The sequence below is a fragment of the Anser brachyrhynchus genome (genome assembly GCF_964034855.1).
Source record: "Anser brachyrhynchus genome assembly, chromosome: 1".
Lineage (NCBI taxonomy): Eukaryota > Metazoa > Chordata > Aves > Anseriformes > Anatidae > Anser > Anser brachyrhynchus.
In genome coordinates, this window is record NC_137694.1 from 211,257,992 (window position 1) to 211,282,809 (window position 24,818).

The 24,818-nt window shown below is 46.4% G+C and overlaps 1 protein-coding gene across 12 annotated transcripts in view; it reads right to left on the reverse strand.

Moving 5' to 3' along the window:
* FAM168A (family with sequence similarity 168 member A) overlaps window positions 1–24,818 on the reverse strand; it is a 179,533-nt gene that overhangs the window by 87,497 nt on the left and 67,218 nt on the right. For 4 of the 12 annotated variants that reach the window (XM_080559736.1, XM_080559743.1, XM_080559741.1 and 1 more), the window contains 2 exons: window positions 1,987–2,101; window positions 1,730–1,827 (listed from right to left, as the gene is read on the reverse strand). The exons of 7 other annotated variants lie outside the window; for them this stretch is intronic. In XM_080559736.1, coding sequence (XP_080415862.1) covers window positions 1,730–1,816 — 87 coding nt within the window. In that variant the 5' untranslated portion in view covers window positions 1,817–1,827; window positions 1,987–2,101. The remainder of the gene's footprint in view (window positions 1–1,729; window positions 1,828–1,986; window positions 2,102–24,818) is intronic. One more of the 12 variants, XM_080559738.1, reaches the window with a different exon arrangement.

A 24,818-nucleotide genomic window follows, 5' to 3' on the forward strand; every position in this document is an offset into this window, starting at 1 on the left:
TATAGACTTACTTAGAAATAAATATATTTTACAGCCTTCTTAAAAGACGGAGACTAACTGTGACAGGCACATCTTTCATGCTCTCAAGGGACTGAACAGTTGATCTAAATTTAAGTACAATCACAATGAGGAGAGTAAACAACGCACAGGCGAGCCTTTCTGGATGAAACGCGCTCCTCCACCGTGTTTCACTTCAGTCCTCGTGTCACCGACTTACCTTTCAGCCTTCCGTGGCGTTTGGTTGTGATTTGCCCTGGTCTTTTGTGAAATCAGAATGTAAGTGCTTCTGAAGGACCTTTTCCTCATGTTTTTCGTTTGAAATAGAGTGCTATTTTCTCCTCTGGTTGCACATAGGTACCAAAAATTATTTATTTTTACAAAAGACAGCACGCATCCAAATATTAGAGGACGCGAACAAAGAAAAAAGACAAACCCAAAAGATATATTTCTCTCTTGATCTGCACATCGCTGCTTAAAATTCATTTTATACAAATCACATGCTAATAGTATTCAGCCAAAGCCCCTTTGAACATGAAAAGACCTCCTGACCTTATCCTACATTCAAATTGCAATAATTTTCTGACAATTTTTCAGTTAAGTCATTTGAAGCTTGACCCTCACTTGGGATCCACCAAACAATAATTAAATTACCATCCCGTTCATCTGCGAAAGGTTAACTCAGGCAAGCTACAGGGCCACGTCCCACCTCTCCCCCCAAAATTTCTGCTGCGACAGCACGCACGGTCTCAGAGGTTTGCAGCACAATGTCGTTTTCACAAATAACACCTCCTGTTTACACCCTAACTAAAAGCCGATTGAGCATATCTCAATATATTTAACCTGTCACAGATCTTGTAAAAGAATTTGGTCAAAACTGTCACCCTTTTGGCTCATCTTTTATTAATACCATTTAAAAAAAAAAAAAAAGTTGATATAACTAGGGAAACCAAAAAAAGGCCAGGCTCCAGAAAAAGTTTAAGACTTCATTTAGCTGTAAATTATTAATGGTAGGTCTTGCTTTTACAAAACAATGTCTACTTTTATCTCTTTGACTGTATTTCAGCTATACCTTGACATTTATGGAAACGCATTGAAGGCATCATTCTTCAGCCTGGACATTAGAAGCCTAGAATCGTTAAGGTTGGAAAAGCCCTCCAAGTTCATCGGGTCCAACCACCCCCCTACCACCACTGTCCCCCACCAAACCACGTCCCCAAGCACCACGTCCAACCTTGCCTTGAACACCCCCAGGGACGGGGACTCCACCACCTCCCTGGGCAACCCGTCCCAACGCCTGACCACTCTTTCATTATTTCATTATTTGCTGCCTTTTTCCCCGTTTTTCATCTACACCAACTCATCGGCCTCACTTTCAAAGCCACTTTCAGCTCTGCTCCAGCCCTGTGTTACCTGGCTGACTGCAAACTCCGTCCTGCACCTTCCAGCACCCCGACCAAAACCTGCAGATCACTGCTCCAGGAACGCATGCAGCAGGAGCAGCCTTGGCCTCCAACCCTCCTCCTGATACATCTATCCATTTTGAAATCCAGTTCATATTGCCATCTTTATTTATAAAACACCCAGGAAGTGGCAGCTAAGGCACGAAGCTTTCCTTCTATGCTAAGTAAAAGCTCGCTATTTCAGTATGTTCCCACACGTGGGACATAACCCCAGGCACGGTAGTTAATCTGGCTGATTTGGGGCTGGCTCACTTGCTCTCATTTCTGACCTGGACCCTTTTTTCTGGAAGCATTTCCACTGGCTGGCACATCGGCATCCCTCGGGAGGACACGCTCCCGGTGTCAGCATCCTGCATGCACGGGCCATCTGCGGAGGGAAGATGCCGAGCAGTTTTATGGTCCAGTCCAGTTCTGGTTTAGATTAAACCATTAATTCTGGTTTAAATAATATCCCCTCTATTCACTAGATTGCGACTTGAGAGAATACCAAAAAAAAATACAAACGTGTGTGAAGCCCGGTCATTACCTGCTGCAATCAAGCCAGTTCCCTGTATGAATGCTGACGGCGTTTAATTCGGTGACACGTCTAATGGAGCCAGTGATTAACACAACATCGTTTGTGTGCGGCCTTTCAGGAGGTTCTGAATGGGAATAAATTGCATTACCCGTTAATTAGGGTGACAGCCTACTTTCTCTGCAGACCCCTCGTGTCTCGCCACTGCGGCGATCAGGAAGGCGAGGTGCTGGGAGCAGGAGGGGCAGCGAGCCGCCGTCCCCTGCCACAGATCTCACAATTTAAGGCTCAGTCAACAGGTACCCGGGCAGAGAGCACAGAAACAGCGAGACGTTAATGACCAGACCCTGTGTTTCGTGCCACGTAGTGACATGACCAACCCCAGCCTGCTCCGCTGAAGCCTAAACCGGGGTGGGCAGGCTGAACAGATGCCGTTGTGATGGGGGGTAAGGCTTAAAGCACCTGGAAATGCAATGGAGCAAGGGATTTCATATGGCCCGCGTGTCTTCGTTGTATGGAAAATTTAATGGCTAATTTCTAAGCACAAAGCAGCTCTGGAGTTGGGATCTTCTGGATCTCGTAATGCCCCAAAATAAACGCTTAGGCGTGAAAAATCTTTGACCTTTCCTTTGCTGAAATCTATGATCTACTTAAAAGCCAGAAGATCCAAAGAACTCACAATTCAATAATGCTATATAGGACATAAAAATACAGTAAAAAAAAAACCTTGTCCTGGCCCAAAAAAGCAAGAGAGAGGCGAGGATCACACGATTACTGCAGTCAGGCGTTGCACTTGGTGACAGCAAATCAGCGAGCCCAAACATGGTGCAGCAAAGTGACCACAGCTGTATTTGTGATTATCTGTGTTGGTCAGAGCTTAGAAAAACACCCGCATGGCCCTCAGTACATGAGAAACCAGCCCCCCTACAACAAAACTGCAGCAATGAGAAAAAAAAGAAAAAAGAGATGTTATATTAGCTTGTATCCAGAGAACAAAATGTCCGTGTGCAGATGAATCCTGCACTATAAATTCCTCGCTTTATATCTGCAAGACAGATGGGTTTCACCAGCAGGTAGCCAATAAATAAATGCATTTTCAAAAATATCTAACATATCTGTCCCTGCATGTCCAAAAAACATTCTCAGTAGTTCTCAAATGCCTTCCCCGACATATTCCTATTAATTTCTTTAACTTGAGACCTTGCTGGCTTTTCCTTTTGAAGCGAACCCCGCTGTACTCCTGCATTTAGTGCTCTCGTTCTGCTCTCCAACTAAGCCACATCCTCCTCCGGGTGATTATCCTGATTTTTATCTTAACCGCCTGACTTTGCTGTGTTTTGCTAAAAAGCCTTCCCAGAACACGCAGCTTGAAGCCTCTTCCCTCTGCTTCTTCCTCTGCACTAACGATGGCTTGGGAGATTCGGGTTGGCCATCAGGAGGGTGCTGCAGTACAGGACCAGGGGATCCGCAGATGTGCAAGGGGTTTTCAGGACTGGTCCCAGTTAATACCACGGCTGCCCCATCCCAGTGCTGGTGCAAGCCCCGCAGCGAGCATGAGGTTGGACTGGCTGGCTCCAGAGGTCTCCAACCAGCGTTTCCAGGACTCGGTCTCCAGCTCAAAGCAGTCTGTGCTTTAATTCCCCTTTTCTCACATCTCCATCTCATAGTCGCAGGGTGTAACTTCCTTGGATTGCTCCGGCCCAGCTGCAGGACCTCGCACTTGGCCTTGGTGAACCTCATGAGGTTCACACAGCCCCCGCCCTCAACCTGTCCAGGTCCCTCTGGATGCCATCCCTTCCCTCCGGCGTGCCGACCGCACCGCACAGCTCGGGGTCACGGGCAAACCTGCTGAGGGTGCACTCAATCCCCCTGTCTATATCATTAATAAGGATCTTAAACAGATATTAAAGATATTAATTGCTTTCTAAAGACCTTTTGGTACTCGGTTGGACACCAGAAGCCTTGGAGGGGCAGCAGGGGACAGACTGGTGCCTCCACTTTTTCATTCATCACTATACTGTAAGCATATCCATAAAACGTATGATTTTAAGATGCTTCACAAGATCATGAAAATTGACTTACCACATCAGCTACGATGCCAAACAAGCACTAAATAGTATCTGACGTTTTTAGTTAACCTAGCACGGAATTTGACCTACCATAAAATTACTGAAATTTAAACATCTATCCTATATCATCGTGATGAATTTCATCCTGTCACTGTAAAAAAGGCAGAATAATGTTGTTAGTTATCTTTCTTATCTGAGACTTCTCGAGCTGCTTCAGACCTTGCTCACGGCCAGCCATTGTTCTTGCTCCTAAGAGAAGTGACGATTTAGTAGCCAGATATAAAACTAGTCACCAAAAATAATATTCATAAAACACAATTTATGTACTAGTAAAAATAAGCTTCCCCTCTCTAAGTATATTAAATAATCCATCACCGCTGCAAGCTTCTTTATGCAGATGCCAAGAAGCCTGAAGGAGAGCAGCGGGGTGACTTGCTCCAGGTAAGCCAGACCAAGACTCAGCCCCAGAGCATAACACTTGCTGCCATCAGTACGCTGTTTTTAACACAGATGACTCAAGTAATTAAGCATTTTTTGGAGATGTGGACTCAGACTGGACAAAGAATCCACTCTCACTTGCATACCACACATCCAAATCAGAGTGGATGTGCACAAACTCCTGCTTTCACTCCAGCCTACAATATGGCATTTTCTTTTCTTTTCCACTGGGTCAAACTAAACTGTATTAACCAACCGTGGACAAAAAAAAAATCAATACCAGAAAAAGTCACATTATCCTCAAAGACGTGTTTTAATTTACGTTTGTTCCAAAATTTCCAACCACTACCACTAATTGCCTTCCTTCAATTTTTGCAATTACTCTCCTCAGTACGGGAGAATCACTTTCCAACCATATCCTGAATATTGAAAACATCTTTCCTTCCCACACACTGCAACAGGATAAAGATCTGAATTTGTTTCTGAATGCAGGACGAAGTTGACACAGCAGAAATACAATATCCCTGGAATTACAATCAGACGAGAGCAGAGACGTCCTTTAAATAATATATAGGACAGAATCCCCTCGGCTTTATTGGGTCAGCATTGAAATCCACCGTGCTACAGGTTCTGGCTATGTGATTTAGGACTTCCAGGCATGCTTGTTCCTCCGTGCCCTCCAACGGTCTCCCCCCAGGTCCTGCTGTCTGGTCGCAGGCTTTCTTCTCTGCTGGAGACTGAAAACACAGGGGCAGGAAAGCGACGGAGCCGTCCTCTGGTGGGCACCATGCCACGTCCCTGCCTGTCCTCTCCGTTTTCCCCTCAAGGACAAAGACAAGGATATTGAGACTGGGAAAAAAAAAAGATTAACTGTGCAAAGAGAGGGAATCAATCCTCCACAACAGTCCCTTTTTCCTTCAATATTTTGCTATCTTTGTTCTAAAACAAAGCTGTATCAGGCAAGACGAAGGAGAGCGCATGCTAAATCTGTTAGCAGAAACGGAGCCTTGGCAAGAGGTCTGTTTCTCATCCTCTTTTTGCAATTTTGCGTTGGCAAGAGGTACTGTATTAATGCGCCCAGGAGAATGGAAGCCTTTACTATTCCTTGGAAAGCTGTGTGCAAGGAAGGAGAGCAGAGCCCAGAGTCGGGCTGGTCCTGGTGTGCCTGGTGCTACTGAAAACCACTACCTGGCTAATATATTTTGCAAAAGGGGTACCACTTGGAAAAAAAAAAAGGAACCCATTGGGCTTTTCACGTAAAAGTCGCCAAGTGATGAAGAAACAGAACTGAAGCTAAGAAAATCAGGCATTTACAGCAACCACAGCCGGGCTGAGGCAGGTGCTTTACTTCCTACGGGCATATGGGACAGTTGGTGAAAAAGAGAGATGCAAGGCAGCGCTACTGCAATTATTACTAAAAAGCCATCAATATACAGATAATTCAAATTGAAAATATGATATAAATTAGTTTGTTTAAATGCTAAATACTTATTTAACCACCTCTACCTCTCCAATATCAGCGTGGAGTGGAAGACCAGGCAGTCTATAGCTTGCTCCTCTCCCCTTGCCCACAGAAGGCTCACACTGCTTTAGTTTGAAGGTTAAGCAGTGCTGGTGGGGATCAGTGCTGTAGTAAATATCTAATGCACATCATATCTGACCCGTTTACTGCTTGGTATTTCCTCTACAGACACCAAGTAAGCCTAAGACTCTACGGGTAGACACTGCAAAAGTACCTTGGAAATAGCACGTGACCCGCTTATGAAAAATAAGTTGACATCAGATGACCATGATCAAACCCTTGAAGACTTTAAATGAAGGCTACACGTGTTCACAGAGCTGTAATACATCTCAAACACACGCTAAACATTCAGTATAGAAGTTACCAAGGTTAGCTGTAGCCATATGCAAGAGACAGGAGACCAGGATCCGCGAGCCTACGACGCGGCTGCACAACGCGCGCAGTATGCAGTCAATTCCAATATTTGTTTCATAATCACTGCAAAAGCCAAGTAGTTTTCAGCCTGCCATTCCAGAGGATTTTGCAGGGCTTTTATTCACCTGAATAGTCATTCAGGTTTCCAGTGAATATATCCGGCACAGGAGGCCAGCACCAGGCGCGCTTTCACAGCCGACACAAAGAAGAGGGATGAAAGGCCACAGCAAGTCAACAATTAACACTCTTCACAGGTTTCCGGATTTTCCTTCCCAAACTAAAGAGTGGGAAGAGATTCAATGAAGTCTGAAGGAGCTTATGGCTCGCAGTTTATATCAGCACTCTTAGTTAAAAAAAAAAAAAAAGACTTGATTCAACAAGGGCTGGCCAGACGGCCCAGTTTTGCTTTCCTGTTTCCCATTTGGGGGGATACGAGCTAGTCTGGGGACTGAATGGCACGACATAAAGAAAGAGACGAGTAGTCATTAACTTTTTTCTTAAAATGACAGTATATTCGTGCTTTGAAGAATAACCAAAAAAAGTCGCTAAGGCCTCTCAGAAATGTTGAAAAGGAAACGCTGACTTGTCGGCTGTCGTCCCCAGGCAGCTAAGCAAATATTTGTCTTCACACGCGCACATTTCCATTCGCCTCAAGTGGATTTCCCCTGCGTGGAAGGCCGAGCAGATGTGGAAGCACTCGGATGACCAGGGCTTCGGGATCCAAATGTAGGCAATAAAAAACAAGACCCGTGGTGGCTGGTTTGAAGGTGAACAGTGGGATACTCCGGCAAATCCAACGGGAACGATGCACTCAGCGTCAAAGAGTGAAGCAGCAGTTTCAGGTGCAAATACTGAAACTTTTGATAAAAGTAATACTAAAAAAAGTTAACACGTTCACTCGTCAATGGATGATGCAACGTTAAGAGGGCATCCAGCAAAGATGCTATCACCTTAATTCACAAAGCTGACGTTCACCTTTGCTTGGGCTTGAAGGATGCCCCTACACAGGGCACTACAACGCCTTTCAACGTAGCAGTGATAAAAATCTGATTTTCAATCTATCGGTGTCCCTTTGATGCTATAACTCCCACGTGGACAAAAAAAGTCTAAAAGTTTTAATCTGCCACACAATGGCTTAATTGCATGCTATTAGTTATGATAAAGAAATCAATTTTGTAATTTAACCAATTCAGTGAGTTTGTTCTTTATATTTCATCTACGGTCAACAGATAACCCCGTATCTTACACACATGCTGCCACCACAGCTCCGACTGTCTACAGAATCTATTTAATTGTAAGTCTGCCTAAGCTTTCTGCATTTTTAATATCATTTCCGTACTATTATAGGTGAAAAGGCAAAAGTTTAGCTGAAGACAGAACGTACAATCTTCAGGTAATGGCCTTCTCTGAAACACAGTGAGTGACATTAAACTTGTGCATCTCGCTAAGTTTCCGTACCAGAAATAACTTATCAGATTTAAGACACCAAAGCACCCACTGTCCACTGCTTTATACATGGACACAGCACTGGTTTGATCTCCATCCCAAAGCCAGTGCCTGCGCATGTCCAAATAGATACGTATGGGAGGTGTTATCTGCAACCTCTAATTTAATTATGCCTAGAATTAAGTACTGCTGCCATTTTACACTTGGCTGTAAATGTGCTCCTTTGCATGCTCAGGTGCATTCCCCAGCTGAATTTACGCAGACGTTAGTAGCCTCATGGCCTTACCTTAAAAACTCTTCAGCGCAAAGACTTGTGTGCATTCTGCAAAGATCCTGGCACATCAGACAAACCTGACTACATGACTTACAGATGCACACCCCTTATTTATGCATTTGGGGGGAAAAAGAATATCAGGCCCTTAATTTGCAACCGATTTGATACATTTCTTTTCAGGCTGATAAAAACACCTCTGTACATAACAACCTTTTTGCCATCATTCTTCAAACCAATTCCGTTCATGTCTTAAATTAACTCCATCAATCATCCAACAGGTGCATGCCACCTACTCAAGTTACCTGGGATGAAAAACACAGCCTGGCAGGGGACTTTTATTTTTCTGATTCGATCTCCAATCCCTTTTTTATGAGCTCGCACGCTTGTCTCTGCATGCTCAGAGCATGAGCTCAATATTCCGAGGCAGCATTTTGAGAAATGTCGGGTGGGGTGTGCTATGTTTTTCTTAAAAACAACAGAAATCAGGTTCCTGCTTTCAGTTCACAGACAGTTCAGATTTAATAGACAGCTTCCTAGGAAGACAGAACTCTGGAGAGCTAATAAGGAGCTGTGATCTATGAACTATAGGAAGCGTAGCAAAATCCCCCGTAGCCCAGCAGGCAGCAGGCCCCGTTAGCAAGACAGAAATGCGCATCCTCCGGCAGGCCCGTCCGGAGGTGCTGGCAGTGTGACCGGCACAGAAAACAGAGGCAGAGCACAGGGCAGGACCTGAGAGATCTGCACATGAATTGCCAGGCAACGCGGGGAAAAAATGTCCTTGATGGAAAGAAGAGGAGGGCAAATTGTGAGAGTAATCATGACCTCTACAATCTGGAGAGCCTGGGAATATACACTTCATAAAGAACTAGCATTACACAGCAAGACGCTTCTCCAAAGCCCCCCCTTTCTTTCTTTCTTTCCTTTTTTTTCTCCCCCGAACAGATTTCTTTCAATAACTTTAAAATAACCTAGTTATTACTTTCCAATTCGTAATACGAATTTCTTTAGATACGTTAAAACGTTTCAATGGAGCAGGGCACATGTTTAGGAGCCGGTGCACAGCGAACGACACGCCGTGGGGTATCACGAGTACAAATTTCCCGGGGTGAAGGGGTCCCCCGTCAGCACCCCTCCACGCTCCCAAATTACAGGGGAAGGTGCTCGACGCCGGGAGCCCGCTTTGTGCCGCGGCTGCGAGCACCCCACCACTTTCTGCAGAAATAATGAAGCAGCAGTGCCCAGATTCAGACACCAGCACAATAGCATCAGGCTTTGCCTTCCAACGTGGCTGAAGGCTACGTCAATGTAATTAAAAAGCCTTCTAGGAGTGGCACTTCTGCTTCACCCTTAGGCAATCTGTTTGCCACAGGCAAGCAATTAGCTGAATGCGTTCCTTTAGCGTTAAAGCACTTTGCAGAGGAAGCCCAGGTTTCCCCCAGCTAGCACTATTAGTTTTCAAATTAACGTGCCACCACGCTGAGTGCATACAAAACTGCAGGTATTTCAGACTAGCACGGATGAGCCGGGCCTTTTCCACTTTTTGGGGAAGCTGCCGGTGATGCTCAGTGGTCTCACATCCCTCCTTTGTTCCCAGCAGCCTACACTGAAAGCGTCGGTAAAAAGACGAAGCACACGCCTGCACCTCTGCTGCGTTTTCATCTGATGCAAACTACTTGTCACCGGCTGAAAGAGAAAGAAAGGTGTAATACAGAAGGGGAGGAATGACATTTTTTGAAGGATTGCATTCTGCAGAGAGGTAAAGCCTCCTATCATTTTCAGAGAAGGATGTGAAATCTCAGCAGAGGCAAAATATCTTTTGAGGCAGCCTTGGAGAAGGACCCCAGCAGAATAGCAGGTGGCCAATGCCATGAGCTCCTCTCCCTCTCATCCCTTCCAGCAGCAACCACTCTGCAGCAAGAGCTGGGCTGTGCAGTTATCTGCTGACCCAGGACTGCAATCTCCTTCTGCTGGAACGTGTGCGACAAACGCTGAGCCTCCCAATTTGCAACTCACCGTCGCCGTCTGATTTTGAAAGCCTGCAGACACCGAGGGGAGGGAAGGACACAGAAAATGGAACACGAGAGCGAGCTGCTAAGTCTGCGCTGCCAGTTCTTGGCAAAATGAGAGGCAAAAATATTCACCTGTACCATTGCTCAAACCTGAGCTGACATCGCCAGCAGGCAGCTTCCCGTGCGGATCTGTCCCTCTGCACCGGTGTCACATCGCGCCCAGCCCGCTCCTCTCCATCTCATGGCTATCGAACAGGCAGTGAAATGAGTTAACGATTTCAGCCCGGATCTCAGTAAATAGATGCTCGCATCCACAACGGGCAGTAATTGCCCCTTTAGTGGCAGTTAAGAGCAGAGCACGCACGCAGCCAAACGACGCGCGGATCCCGGACCACGGCAGGGCTGAGGTCAGCAGGGAGAAAAAAGCCGCGATGCTGCCCGTATTCTGCACGACAGTGAGAGCATCTCATAGCGTCCACATCTCTAGGTCAGCCACTGCTGATGATTTCAGCGTTCAATTCACCCTGCCCTCAAAATAAAGGCATACAGATTGGAAAATAACTTCATACCCTGGGAAAGCTTCCTTCTTGCTGAGACAGGAACCATCACAAAAACCGTGAGGGAGTTACAAAGCCACCAGCCCATGGATGTAGCTCTGATGAACTTCCCTCCACGGGTGAGATGTGGAGGAGGAGAATCTCCCTAGAGAACAGGGACAACTCACCTAACACCCTCCGGTTCCACATCTGACATTTGTGTTATTAAAATGCCAGGTGAGGGCTTCATGAAATTCCAATGGCAAAGTGGATTCTGCGAATCTCCGGTGCTGGACGTGCTCTAAAATATTGTGACAGTCTTGAAAATGCTGTGGTCAACAGCAAAGCCATTTAAAGCTAAAGAACGCTCATGTGGGGGGGGCACAAGTGGACTGGATTAGAAGCGAAGAGAGGGGAAATTACAGAGTGTGGAGGGAAATGCCACTAAACGCAAAAGTGGATCTCCGAGTCCAAAACCTGGCACAGACACAGCTGAGTCACGGCAGCTACACTTGGTATAAATCCAGAAGCATCACTCCTGAATTAGGTTAATGAAATACTAAGAAGGATAAAAGGGAAATTCCATCTTGAATATAGAGAGAAAGACGTAGTCTTAGGGAATTTAACACAGTAGGAAAAACTGTGGGATCGCTAGCTTCCAAAGCTAATGAAACACTGGTATGGCTGAAGAGGTCCTTTGTTAAACGTAATCCTGGAATTAAAAAAGAGTAACAAAAAAATACGACTATTTCCTATCTTGTAGTCCAGTATTAAGAACTTATTTCACTTGAAAAGGCTTCTTGCTAGCTCTTTTTTTTAAAGGCTCTTTGGTGTTTTTTCACAAAGTAAGGTTTCAGACGAATGCGACACAAACTCTGGTGTTTTATTTTCCCAGAGGTAACGAGACTGAATAAAGAGATTTACAGAAAGGTCTTTCAAGTGTGCAGCACCCAGGGGAAGTTTATAGGAACTCTCAAGATTCCCCAAAAGACGGGGCTCACAAAAGAAGCATGTCCGTAGCTATCAGGCTGGCTTTGTCCTATAGGGGTGACCTTTTCAGGTAGGAGCAGACAGCCGTGAAACAGCCCACGACGTCAGATAATCTCCTGCAAACCTCTTTGACTGCATGCTCTCCAGGCATGTTCTCCGTGCTTCTTACCCTGCACGACTGTGACAAACCTTAACTCAATTCTCCGGCTGTTAATTATGGCGCTCCGAAAAAAGTGAAGCTACGCATCGCTGCTTTCTCGACATCAGAACCCTTCGCAATCATACATCTTAATTTGCTTTCATTTTGTTAACTTGAGGTCTACTCCCACAGCCCGTTTCACAAGTGTTTAACGGCGCCTCGCCGTTCGAGACACACGTCTCTTGCTGAGCTCAGCAGAAGTGGGCGATTCACAGCACGCACGCGTCTCGTCCACCACGGCCCTAAGGCTTGGCAGCTATTCCTGGCTATCTCTAGCTCCCCTATTTTAGGGCTGGAGAGGGATACATCTCTTCTACCATCATAATGTGGTTTTGACTTGCTGGTAGTTTCTTCAAAGCCTGTGCTAGCACTGAGATGGCTGCAAGTTGGGCTGCAACCTGGGTGGGTGTAGTTTCTTCCTGACCAGTTAGGGTGGCTTTGATGGGATCTGGTTAAGGAGGTGTCCTGCTTGTCCATGTCCCATGTCCTATGTATGTCCTGGCAGGTTGGAGACTTCATACAACCACAGAATCCTTTAGGCTGGAAAAGACCTTCAAGATCATCAAGTCTAATCATCAACGTGACCTACCAAGTCCTATCCCCAAACCATGTCCCTTAGTGCCACGTCCATGTGTCTCTGCAGTGCCTCCAGGGATGGCGCAGTCACAGAATCATTTAGGAATGACCTTCAGGTGGATCTGCACAAGTTCCTGGCAGATCTGTCAGTGATCAGTCCAAAGGCAACTACCAAAGGATTCAGGTTAATCAAAAACTTCCCAATGTAGTTTGGAAGTAGTAGTTGCAGTCCCAGGAACTGGGACTGCTTTAATCATGTCATGATCCTTTTTTGAGGGAAAACATGCAATAAATTAAGCGTACGGATCTCGCATGTTCATTAGTTTACCTGGGAGCTACAGGTCTGATGGAGACATTACTGCACTCCGCAGTTTGGCTGAGAGGAAGTCAGGCTAGATGTGCTCAGCGAGGTCTTCAAGTCTCTAAAAACTTATTGAACCTATTAAAGCTGATCAGTGGGGAGGCCTCGGAAAGTCTCCCTGCAAGTGAGGCAAAGGAACACAACTGAGTGCGCCTCGGCAGCTCACCCACGCTCACTGTCAGCAACTGTCAGGTCTTCTTCTGCTCCCTAAACTGCAAACAAGCTGAAGATGAATCATTACGGATCCGCGGACTTTCAGAACAAAGGCTCGTTTTTCCAGCTCCAATCTTCCAGATCTTTTGGCTGGCAGGACCAGCAGCCCTCCGCCAAGTGCAGGTATCTCACCACGACAAAGGCAATTCCAGAGCTGGATTCAGTAGGAGGACAACAAGTGCTATTTCTCCACTCGGCATTGCCCTGAAATACATCATGTCCCATCATCAGTGTGGCTTTTAATCTGTCTCCCAAAATAAACTACCCCATTAGGAGCAGTCTAGTTTCTGCAATTTTTTAAAGCAGAGCTCAGTAATTTCTTTTAGAGGGTTTTGCTACAAGCCTATGAATATTTTCAATTTGGATCTGATGCTGTGAAACTTTTTACTTGCTGAACTGTGGACTTGCACTGATTATTAAATAAGGCATGAAAAGCCAAGCAAATTGCACTTACTTGAGTTTGCATTAGCGGAGTGCTACGCATCCCAGCTCTGGAGCGCTGTGACAGCTGTCACACACAAAGCACGTCCCAGTTTTATAGGAGGCAGCAGCCAAGTGTAAAACAAGGCGGCTCTGGGGATCACAACCAGCATTAATCATCGTGCACCCGCACCACCACTTGCAAAGGTTCTGTCGAGCATCACAGCCATGGAAATGTTCTCAGCGAGCATCCGAGGAGGAAGAGCAGCAGTTAGGTGTTTACAGGTAGCTCTTTTCAGCACGTGCTTGAAGAAATCAAATGGTGAGGGAGGAGGAGGAGGGCTGCCATCAAAGGACAACTGGAGATGGACAACAGCCTCCCCCACAGAATGAGAAAAAATGCATAGGGCACAGAGATTGCAAAGTGGTGCGTGTGAAAAGACAGCAAGAGGCATGTAAACAGAGAGATGACTCTGTCAAAGCACAGGGAAGGAAATGATACCTGTAGTCCGAAGGACAGAAACCACCTTAGAGAGTCCTCTCCTAGACTATCACTGTGATGGAGCACCAGCATTATCCTCTTAGCTAGCAGATCTGCAACTGAAAAATGCAAAATAACAAACACAAACATTGCAATCTCCTCCCACTCATCCTGCAAGCCCTGTCCAGCTGAAAGCAGAAGCGTCGCCTCTCTCAAGCACTGAGCTACAGCCACGACAAATGGGATTACCTGCCCCTGTCCTATATACAGGGGGGTTGGCCAGCTGCAGGTAATAACACGCACATTACCATCCAAATGGCCCTGCCGTAAAATCTACAGTCAGGTACCTCCTTCTGGGGTAGAAGTTCCACCTCTGTCAGAGAAGATACAGAAAAAGGAAGATTTAAGGTTAAAATGCCACTGTCATAGGGGATCGAGGTTTAGTTCCCAGAGGTGCCTTTAATTCTGAGATAGGGAAGCTTTTTTTGCGAAAGATATTCAGAGCACAAGGAATGATAAAAGGTGCGATTCCTGACAGACATACTCGTAGCAGACACCTGGAGCTCCACAGAGTCCCAGCTAAAGCTCTGCTGAGCTTTGTACCTGTGGTATTAACGGATCCTTCGAGGCTTAAAGCTGGCAAACACCCTGTAAGGAGGTCATGCACCTCCTGAAACGGGGTATGAGCAGTTTGGGAATAAAAAGAGGATACCGTGGCAGAGTTTCTCTGTTCAAGGGAAATTCGGTCTCCCTGAGGGTTAACAGGATTACAGGAAAGATGACTGAAGTTGGCAGAAGATGCCAAACAAGGAGGGTTGAAGCTTCCCAGGCAGCCAGGTTTGCTTCCAGCCCCACGTATTCTTGGAGAATCTCGAGATCCAGAAAGCGATCAGTCACTCAGCACAAAACAAACCCACCCCGTGGGTCATTGCTGCACAGACACCATTTAGCATCACCAGGAGGGCACATACCGAAGCTGTCTGGGAATACAAACTGGCAACGGCAACCCTCAACCAACAAAAGGACCGAATCATTTACCTTTTAAACTGGGAAGAAAATAATCCCATTTCCACTCTGTAGTCTCAGCAGCTGTGCTGCATCCCGTCAAGGACAGATGCCTTGTTGCACAGCATCAGCCACTGTTTTACCTGCAACATGGGGGACCTCAGAAGCAGAGCAGTGACAAAGAAGCCTCAGAAAAACAAACTCGCAGCCTCCTGCAGCAAGCAGAGACCTAGAGCAGCCATAAAAGAATCAGCAGCTCCTGTTGGGCTGAGATGCATGTCAGCACCTGGAGCTACCGCAGGTGACAAGGGGGCTTCTTACCATGTCACTGCCACCTGTCTTCCACATCCTTCTAGCAGAGAATGCCCTGCACATCCCACAGCTCCTTCACTGCCTCCAGGAAAGAAAAAGAGACTGCAAGAGGAATTATACAGCTACAGGAACCAGGCTTAAACCCATCTCAGCACAATAACCAAACGATTGACCCGCTGCCCCTGCCTCCCCCATCCCAAAGCTGTATGTGTTTCGAAATGGCTAGATGAGTGCTGCATTTGGGGAGCTTGGGAGGAAACGTGTTTCACATTGTTTCCCAAGAAACGCGTCCGTTTTCCCTTTGTTCAGGCAAAAATTTCAAAACCTCAGTTTGAGTCCGAGCCTGAGCTGAAAGAAAAGACACATCAAAAGGAAATGAAACGGACCTGGGCTCCCAGCGGCTACCGCCTGAGCTGCAGGGAAAACGAGGAGCTCAGAAAGCAGAAACTGAGAGACACAAATAATGTCCTTACTGTTTTCTGTTGTAACACAGGTACGATTTCTGAGCAGTAGAACAAAGTTTTGAAAAAAAAAACAATTAATGACTGCAGAGAATGCCAGTAATTCTCCTGGACAAGCAATAGGCTGTATCAGGCAGCAGCGGGAGCTCAGACTCCATTTTGATTTGAACTCTCAGGTGTTTCATTTTGGTCCACGTCTGATCTTGCAGGCGTTATACTGCTCACACACAACCAGCGTTGTGGTACAGGAGCAGGATGCAGCTTGACCTCCTTCTAAAGTCTTGCTTTCAGGCATCCACACCAGGTTTCCATGGCCTTGGTGCCCAGGTGCAGCCTGGAGGAGCTCATAACAAGGGCTGAGGCTGTTCAAGAAATAGTTTCCTAACCGAAATCCCTCGGTGAGCAGGGAACGGTTGGGTATAACTAAATATGAGACCATAACTGCAGTGATCTCCAGGAGTGCAGCACCAAGTCTGCTGCTGCTCCCATCCAGCTCCAGCCACGCAGAGGTTCTGGAGGCCATGGAAGTCACGTACTTTATTAAGGCGACCTGAAGCGACGGGGCTGAGCATCCTCAATGAGAGCTTGATAAAGAACTGTGTCTGCTCCTGATGAACCCCAGGGCCGGGAGAACAGGAGCACAAAGATCTGGGAATGGTCAGAAGAAGGAAATCAGACACCATTAAGTCCAGTAAACCAGCATCCTCTCTCCAATGGAGGCCAGACACGCGAGCAGGGAAGGAGACGTGGGAAGGATGAATGTGCCGTGATGCCCCTCACCTCTGGCAAGCTGCACTTCACAGCCGCCCTGAGAAAGAAGGGATTCGGCAGCCCGCAAAGATCTTTCCTATAAATTTTTCCCACTGCCTATTAACCTGTGTAAAGCTCTCATCCTCCACAACTCACAACAGCTATGAATTAAACTGCTGAACTGCACGTATGTAAAGAACTACTCCGTTTCCTAAGGAGACTGCCGCCAGTTTTACTCAACGTCCCCCAGTTCTTGTAGCAAAGAGCCATCAAGATTGCTCACGTTCCCTATCTGACACTGGACTTCATAGATATACAGCCTTCAGACATGGCAGGAGGGTACATGTACTATGGTACCCCAATACTTGTGCTAACAGCACTTGCTCAGTGCAAGGAGAGACACCTTTCCCACTCGTAACAGACACAAGCACGGGCAGATGCCCGCAAACCTGAGCAAATCCCTTCCAAAGAAGAGACTGTGTTACACAACAAAGTTCTGAGAGCAGTCTACAACACGAATTTCGTGCACAGGGGAGGAGGGCATTCACTAAACGCACAGCCACGAGGATATCCTGAGTGAACAATTCCTCCTTAGCCCCTTTGGCTAGGTTTAAATGTCATGCCCGAGGTGGCCTGGGGCAGGCGGCCTGCTGCCCGCCGCCTCCTTTCGGGAGGCCTGCCCTGCGGACCCCCGCCTTTCTTCTCCCCCTCGGTGCTTCCCTCCTCACCAAGATGTCCTCGAGAAGTGCTGGCAGCCTCTGCTGCGGCATCCCCCGGGGCTTCTGCTGGATTAGAGCCACTTGCAGCGAGTTGCTCCCACAACATTTGTCCCGCCAGAAGTGACGCGAAGCCTCAGTTCAAGTATTACCGATCGCTTCTGATGGCACCCAAAACTGCACTAAACACTGTACAATGAAGAGAAAAATAGCACTGAACTTTGTTCCCAGAAGAAAGAAAGGAAAAATTAAACATTGCACAGCAAGGAGCAACAGGCCGAGGCCTAATTTGTGAGAGAAAAAGCAGAAGGGGCCCCAGGAGCGACGGCAGATAAAGCACGGCCTCGCACAGGGGTTTCGCCCTTTGTGAAACACTCCTCAACACACACCACAATACACGTACGGCCTAAGGAAGAGGTTGAAAGCCTCACAAATTGAGGCTTCACAACATCGTTTCGGAGGAGGCTGGCAGTGCCCAGAAAGCCGCCGGAAAAGCAATTTAAAGGTCACTTCTTCGTGAGCGGGGGAGGCGATAAAACCCAGCGGCCTCATCTGTGGAGAGGAATAGGCGATGTGAACAGAAGCACAACCAGATAAGTCGGGAGGTATTAAAAAATAAAGGAAAGCACTCTAAGGCTCTGGATTTGAGCTCCCGACACGGAGTCCTAATTCATACTGGGAGAGCTTCAGAGCAGCCCATCAACACTTGGCCCTCCCCGCTAACTGGTTTCTTAGATCTGCTGAGCTGTTTGGGCTGAATGAGCAATTAGAGTATAAGAAAACAGATGGCTCTATTTGGCAACTTCTTTGAAAGTGTCATTTTGAGACTAGCCAGGTCATATCACAACTAAATTACTTCAGATTAACCGCTTTCAGACGACCTGTAATAAAGAGCTGAAACTATTCAAGGCAGCAGTCTCTGAGACTGCCAAACTGATTGCACCCATTCAACCACCAACATATTCTAACATTAACAACAGAGTCAATTATTCCTCATTAATAGGATATTTAACCATTGTGGAAGAGATGCACCCTTGGCAAACAGGAAGCATTTAAATGCTGAGTATGTCCGTTTCTTTTTCCTTTATTTTATTCAACCCCCCAAAATTTTGGCCCATACAGGGAATTACTGCTTTTCTAAAATAACAGCCACCTTTGGGAACAAATTGGGGTACAGCTGAAGAGCAGCACTGCATGGACTGAGACTGAGGAAAGACAGAGGTCACGTCCTCACAGACAAAACTTTAATTGCTAGCACAAGTCCATTCTGCAACCCAAGAGCCATAGGCACCCTTCCCTCCCGTCCATCAGACGCAGACACGTGTTCAACATCACAGTCGATAAAAGTCCGGCGGGTAAACACGTGCTCCCATCTCCAACCTGGCTGCAGAGAAACAAACAAGAGCTTAGTGAATAATTCTGTTTGGATCAAGACTCGCAGAATAATTCAGGCTGGAAGGGACCTCGGGCAGTGATCCTCTCTTACCCCTGCCCCAAAAGGGACAACTTCAAAGCTGCATTAGGTTGCACGTGGCCTGTCCGCTTGGTGTTCCATTGTCTCTGAGGACAGAGACTCTTGTGTATAATATTAATGCAACAGTTATGCAATTAATTCTTATTCTCTTCACAGCAATCTTGGCTCTCCAAGACTGGCAGAGTAGGAAAAACAAGAAAAAAATTGGATTGGATGTTAGGAAAAGGTTCTTCACTTAGAGGTGGTTGGGCACTGGAATAGGCTCCCCGGGGCAGTGGTGACAGCATCGAGCCGCCAGAGCTCAAGGAGCATTTGGACAGCACCCACAGAAACAGGGTCTGGTTTTGGGGAGGTGCTTCGCTTTTGGTGTCCGAGTCCTTCTGTGGTGCCACTGTCACTTTTTGCGAGCAGGTGGCCATATACTCAGCATCTCCCTGCACTCAGGTCCACTTCCATTCCCACACAGCCGCGTTGCAGGACTTTCTGCTGCCACGTTATCCAGCCGTAGTCTTCCACACGTGAGTGCCTTCCAGCAGCCTGGCCTTACGTCCCCTTCTGTCAGCATTCTTGTTTGAGAAAGCTGTTGTACACGAGGCTCTCTCTGCTGCCATTTGCAGAGCCGTTTAGTTTTTTGTCCATAAAGAAGTGTGTCATCACCCCAGGCAGGGCTGCCCCCAGTACATACCTTTATGGCATTTGTGGACCTGAGGATTTTTTTTGGCTCTGGTCTCCGTGTATTTGAGTCATCTGCAAGTAACTGTGCTGATCCTCGTGGGTCCCTTCCAACTCAGGATTTCCTACGAGTCTAAGATTCTAAAACACACACTAAAGAAAGCTAATACAACTAGAAGACAAATTCAGCCAAAAGCATAATTCTCCCGTTCCCAATTTCAGAAACCGGCTGTAATTTGAGAAAGGACTTGGGATTTTCAAGGCTTTACTGGAATTTGCTCTGAATGATCACCGTTAACTAAAATTTCCACATTACCTCCCAGACGGCACCCTCGGCAGTACAAGGTTTCTGTGTGTTCGCGGAGACGTCAGCTCAGCGCGGCTTCAAAGCGGTCACCGCCGTGCCAGGACGCCCTGTGCCGCTGATGCGGCCACGCCAGCAGCATCGCGGCCGTGCAGCAGAGATACAACTGTTCTCGTGCAGTCAAACCCCAAGGACTTCAAACGGATTAGACAGAGGTTTGAGCAAAATAAATGGGTGATGTTTTCTAGGACAAAACCAGTCCCGCTGACGAGTGATCGTCATACGTTTCAACCACCGCTACCATTATTTCAATGTCCAGTTTTAAATCAAGAATCTGAACTTCCAGCAACACAAAACACACGAAGGAATCTGAAGCTGGTAATTTTATGTTCACTAGATGCCCATTTCATACAAACTACCAGAAAAATAGACGATACGACTGAAATTCACTTTCATTTACCCATCCACACAACCAGACCGCAAGCCCATGACTAATTTCCATCCCAAAGCTGCTGTTGGCAATTCACTTGGGAGTCTGGCAAACACATCTTCCCAAAAGCCTGAATCCTACTTTTGAGTGTGTTTAATCATAGATAGGCCCAGCTGGAGGCAGGGGGTGTGCAATTGCGTTTTTCTGAAAGACACTAACTGCAATCTATGCAAATTTATGTTTTTAAAATAATTTATAAACGTAGCCTATAATATTAAGTCTTCGGCTTAAGTCCAGCAACTTGTCTGATGCAGAACTTGAAGAAAATTGGATTCCTTAACCAGAATTTACTTATCTGTAATCAAATTTTAACAGCAAAATGAGTTAAAGATTAAAATTGCCTAAACCAGATTTCAAATGGGATTTCGAAACAAATTTATTCATGCCTCTTTTGCTATTCCAGCTGTCCAAGGCTGAAGGTTGCTGGGTCCCTCTGCCAGGCACGCATCTTGCAGCGTTGCCACCAAGAAACTCCAACGGGCTTCCAGTTGTTAACAGGATCCTGCAGAAGGAGAACCTGATCCGACCGTTCCCCTTTTGGAAGGTGATCTGAGCCACAGGTGAGACCTCACAGACACTCTGGGAGAGGGATTTGACAGCTCTGGAGAAAAGGGAGCCCCCAAAACCATTCTACTGATTATTTTTTTTAATATACATGTGCTATTTTAATAGCTAGACACCTCGCTAGGATCATTTTTTAAAAACTGGTCCTGCAGACATTCTGTTTGCGTTGGTAGCTCTGAGTCATGAAATTAGTCCTAGCGCTGCCAATGGACCATCACTTAGCAGGGCTTAAGAAAACATGATACTTAAGGGAAAATAACGTTTGGCCTCCATATTTTGCAAGTTTCTTTTACTTTGAAAAAAAGGTTTAGGCAGTTGCAAACAGCTGTAGACCACCCAAATTACTGAATCTTTTCCAAGTTCAAAAATAGGAAGGATGGGCATATTTCTGCTTTTAGCATACTCAGTGCTTCGTACCAACCTTATCTCTTTGTACAGCCAGCCTGGCCGAAAGACCTCGTTCCCCAAGACACTTCTATTACTAATAACATTACAAATGCATACATCAACAACTGACGTGGCTACAGAAGACATCACGACATGCCGCAGCCCGGCGTTTTATCACCTGTAAGGCATTTCCCCAGCCTAAAGCAAAATTCTCAGCACCCACACACCGCCGGCAGTGAGACCCAGCACGAGGACTGCTTTACTTCTTCCCATCACCGTCGCTCGAAGAATGAGGAGCTTTCAGCTACATCGCAGCGCATACTTTAAGTTATTTAAGATTTTCCTTTTCTTTCCCCAGCTTCCCCCACGTTTCTTCCTCTCTGGCCAAGAGCAGTGGATGGAAACCTGCTCCACGTCCCTGCAAGATATTGGGAGGATGTAAGTGGAAACTCTTTCCTCCTTACACTAGAAGAAATCCGCAATCAACAGGAATAATAAGTGGAATTTCTTGTTTCCAAGTGTTTCTGGATGAGTAGGAAAAGAAGAAGGAAAAAAAAATGTTCCAGCTCTCACTGCAACGTATCTGAAACACACCACTTCTCCTATACCCAGGATCAAGCACGCTACCATTAAAGCACCGTGTGCTGCTCCTAACTTGGGAATATCGTACACTCCCTGCTTTTTCTGGATTTGTTATATGGCTTTCAATAGCAAGAACTATCTTTAATATGAGAAAAGAGGGCTGAGCACTGTAAATCCTGATAACAAACAGAAATTCAGATCCTTACTGCCAATAGTGAAAGGCTATTTGGGACAGGGGAAAACTGGAACTGAAGTTGTTTGCAAGGTCTTTGAGACAAGAGACACATCAGGTCACATTTTTACAACACAATTTGTCTCGTTATGTCTCAGGAGATCGCTCAGTTGCCATCAGAACCACCTCGTGTATCTTTCTGATCCCCACAAACACCTTTACTCGGTGCTTGTGTGTAAGGCTTTTTGGGTGTGAAGCAACATAAAATGACTCCATTTCAAAACCCTTCATTTCAAAACTGAATTTTTAGATTTTTTTTCTTTAAGAAAGGTAATAATCTTTCAATCCATGAAGCCCATTTTCCCCCTCCACGCCTCTGAAGCCATGACTCCCGGCACGTGGCTGAGTTTGCAGCCTGACGAGCACTGTCCGCAAGACCTCGTGTATCGCGACCATCACACCCAGTGAAGGATGCCTGCAGTACTGACACGTGCGGGTAATTCCCTGGGCCCCTGACCATGGCAGGGGCTGGAATTAGGTGGGCTTTGAGGTCCTTTCCAACCCAAACCGTTCGGTGGTTCTGTGACTCTGTAAGGTCTGGCAAAACCGCCTCTTTGCACAAGATCCGATTGGGTTTACACGGGACAAGGTGAACGGTGTCAGCTGTCACAGCAGAGACCAGAGCAGCAAATTCTGTTACTTCAGCAGTGTTTCTTGAAACAGCAATTTCTACTGCATTTAAGAATCGAGGCCACTTTCATCTAATGCCCCAAACCAACACAAATTACGAGACTGGATTTGAGAAACAGCAACAGCCGCTAAGCGTTGACAGGCGCAATGTCACGAAAGCCACAATGTTTTCAACTGTCAGTTCTGTGACCCGGAAATTTGATGCGTTCATTTGTAGGAGGATTTTAAAATAAGGATAATAGCATTGAAGAGCCCTAAGTCAAAAGGTGAGAAAATGAAGGACGACAGGCTCTGCCTGCCATCCGCCTGAGGAGATTCTGCACCAGAGCCTCCAGAGGGAGGAGAAAAGCACAGTAGAGAGGAGAAAGCTCACTAAAAGACAAGGATATGGGAAGCAAACCCGTCAAAATCCAAACCAAGCAAAGAACAATCTAGAAATCTACTCCACATCTATCAATTTTCAAGTATAGAAAGATTAGGCATCACCAAAAAGCTACGGGAGAAATGCAAGATGAGAGGAGTAAACACAAACTAGAGAAAAGTCAGTAAATCCAACAATTGTTCACTAAAAATTCAGGAAAAAAATTAGCATGACTTATCCAAAATGTTTATTAAAATATGCTATCTTATTCAAATCACTCATTACATAACTACAGAAGAACAGAAGACTTGTATTTATCTTTAATAAGCGTATTAAGGATTATCACGGAATTACCCAATGACTTATTTTGCGGGAAGCAAAGTGGCTGTAACGAGGTAGGGCCCTACGACACTCACATAAACAGACACAGCAAGGGAAGCAAAACAGCTCGGACAAAATCCCTTGATCGTGGCAATACGGGAATAACTAAAGAGTCCAGAAGTGGGGGGGGGAGGCAGGAGGGTGACCTCAAAAAGCTATTACCAAGAGCCCTAGCAAGACACCACTAAAATCTAAAGTTAAGGATTTAAGAGGAAAAGGGATGGTCGTGGATTAGGAAGCAGCTAAGCTATGGGAGACAGTCCAGCATGAAACATCAGATTTTCGTGCTGCCAAAAGGGGAACAGCAAGGTGCTCCAGGATGCCTTACAAGGACCAGCAGATCTTCGTGTGCGGCACTAAAACCAGGAAAGAGCGGAAGAGATAAGGCAATATTTGCAAAGATTAAATTATCTGTAATCAAGTGGAGTCCGGGAATTCAGGAAAATGTCCCTGCGGGCTGCCCGGCGCTGGATCTCGCTGCCCTTCCTCGCACCTGGTACAAGGTCAGGGATTCGGGCCGCCGCTCCAGCTCACGCGCGGTAATCCTGCCACATGATGCTGCAGTACCTCGGCTCGGCACGGGCGGCTTTTTGTTCTGACAACAAACGCAAAAGGCTCCTTTTCAAAGAATTTCGCAAATAATTGCTTTTCTGAATACGGAGATGTTAAGCAACGCTGACAAGAAGCGGACGAAGGACGTGGAAGGCGACACGAGGAAGCCAAGTGTCGCCGACCAGAGGGGCTGCGTAACACAGGGACCCCCAGCCCTCCCACCTTCCTCCTCCACATCTCCTTTTCCACTTCACATGGCCGATGGGACGAGTCGCACGCTAGAAAAAAAAACAAGGTTTTGTACGGGTTTAACTTTGAGAGAAAAATACCATATATGAGAGCGGTATCTTGAAAGAAAGGATATGAGAAATGAAGTTAAATGCCACTATTTGCCCACCACATACTGCAAGAATAAGGGATAAAACGCAACCAACTTTTGCTCCAGGTCTGACAAATTCGCTACTGAACACCGTGGACAACAGCTTTGTGAGATTCAGAAAGAGAATTGCGGTCTGAAAGCAATTCGCATGCACAGACACATTTTAAAGGTGAAAACTCTCAAGGGCTCACACACACCAAATAAAACATCCTAAAAGGGTCTCCCAGAAGCAGCTCATTCCGAAGTCACTCCTGGTGGGGCTTCTTCAGTCTGCCATTGAAGGCTGCGTTTTTATATCCACGCAACAAAATTCAAGTGGCTGGACGAAGGACCTATTAAAAAAACACGTTAAGCATTGCACTTTTTTTTTTTTCAGAAATCAGCAGATTTCTGCACTGAACCTCTTGCGAGGTGGGGAGGAGCAGCAGAGGTTCGCCCCTCGCACCTCGCTGCCCCGTGTCCCCACGTGCTCGCACGTTGCGTCGCCCAAGAGAGATGGGGGAAAAAGGAAATGGGGGACGTATAGTGCAATCTGAACACTAACATTTTATCCATGTTTGCTCAACAGGCTGCCCAAGAAAAGGCACTTTTATTCCCTTACAGTTCTGCCCTCCCGAAGACACTAAGTCTGAAGATTTTCGTAG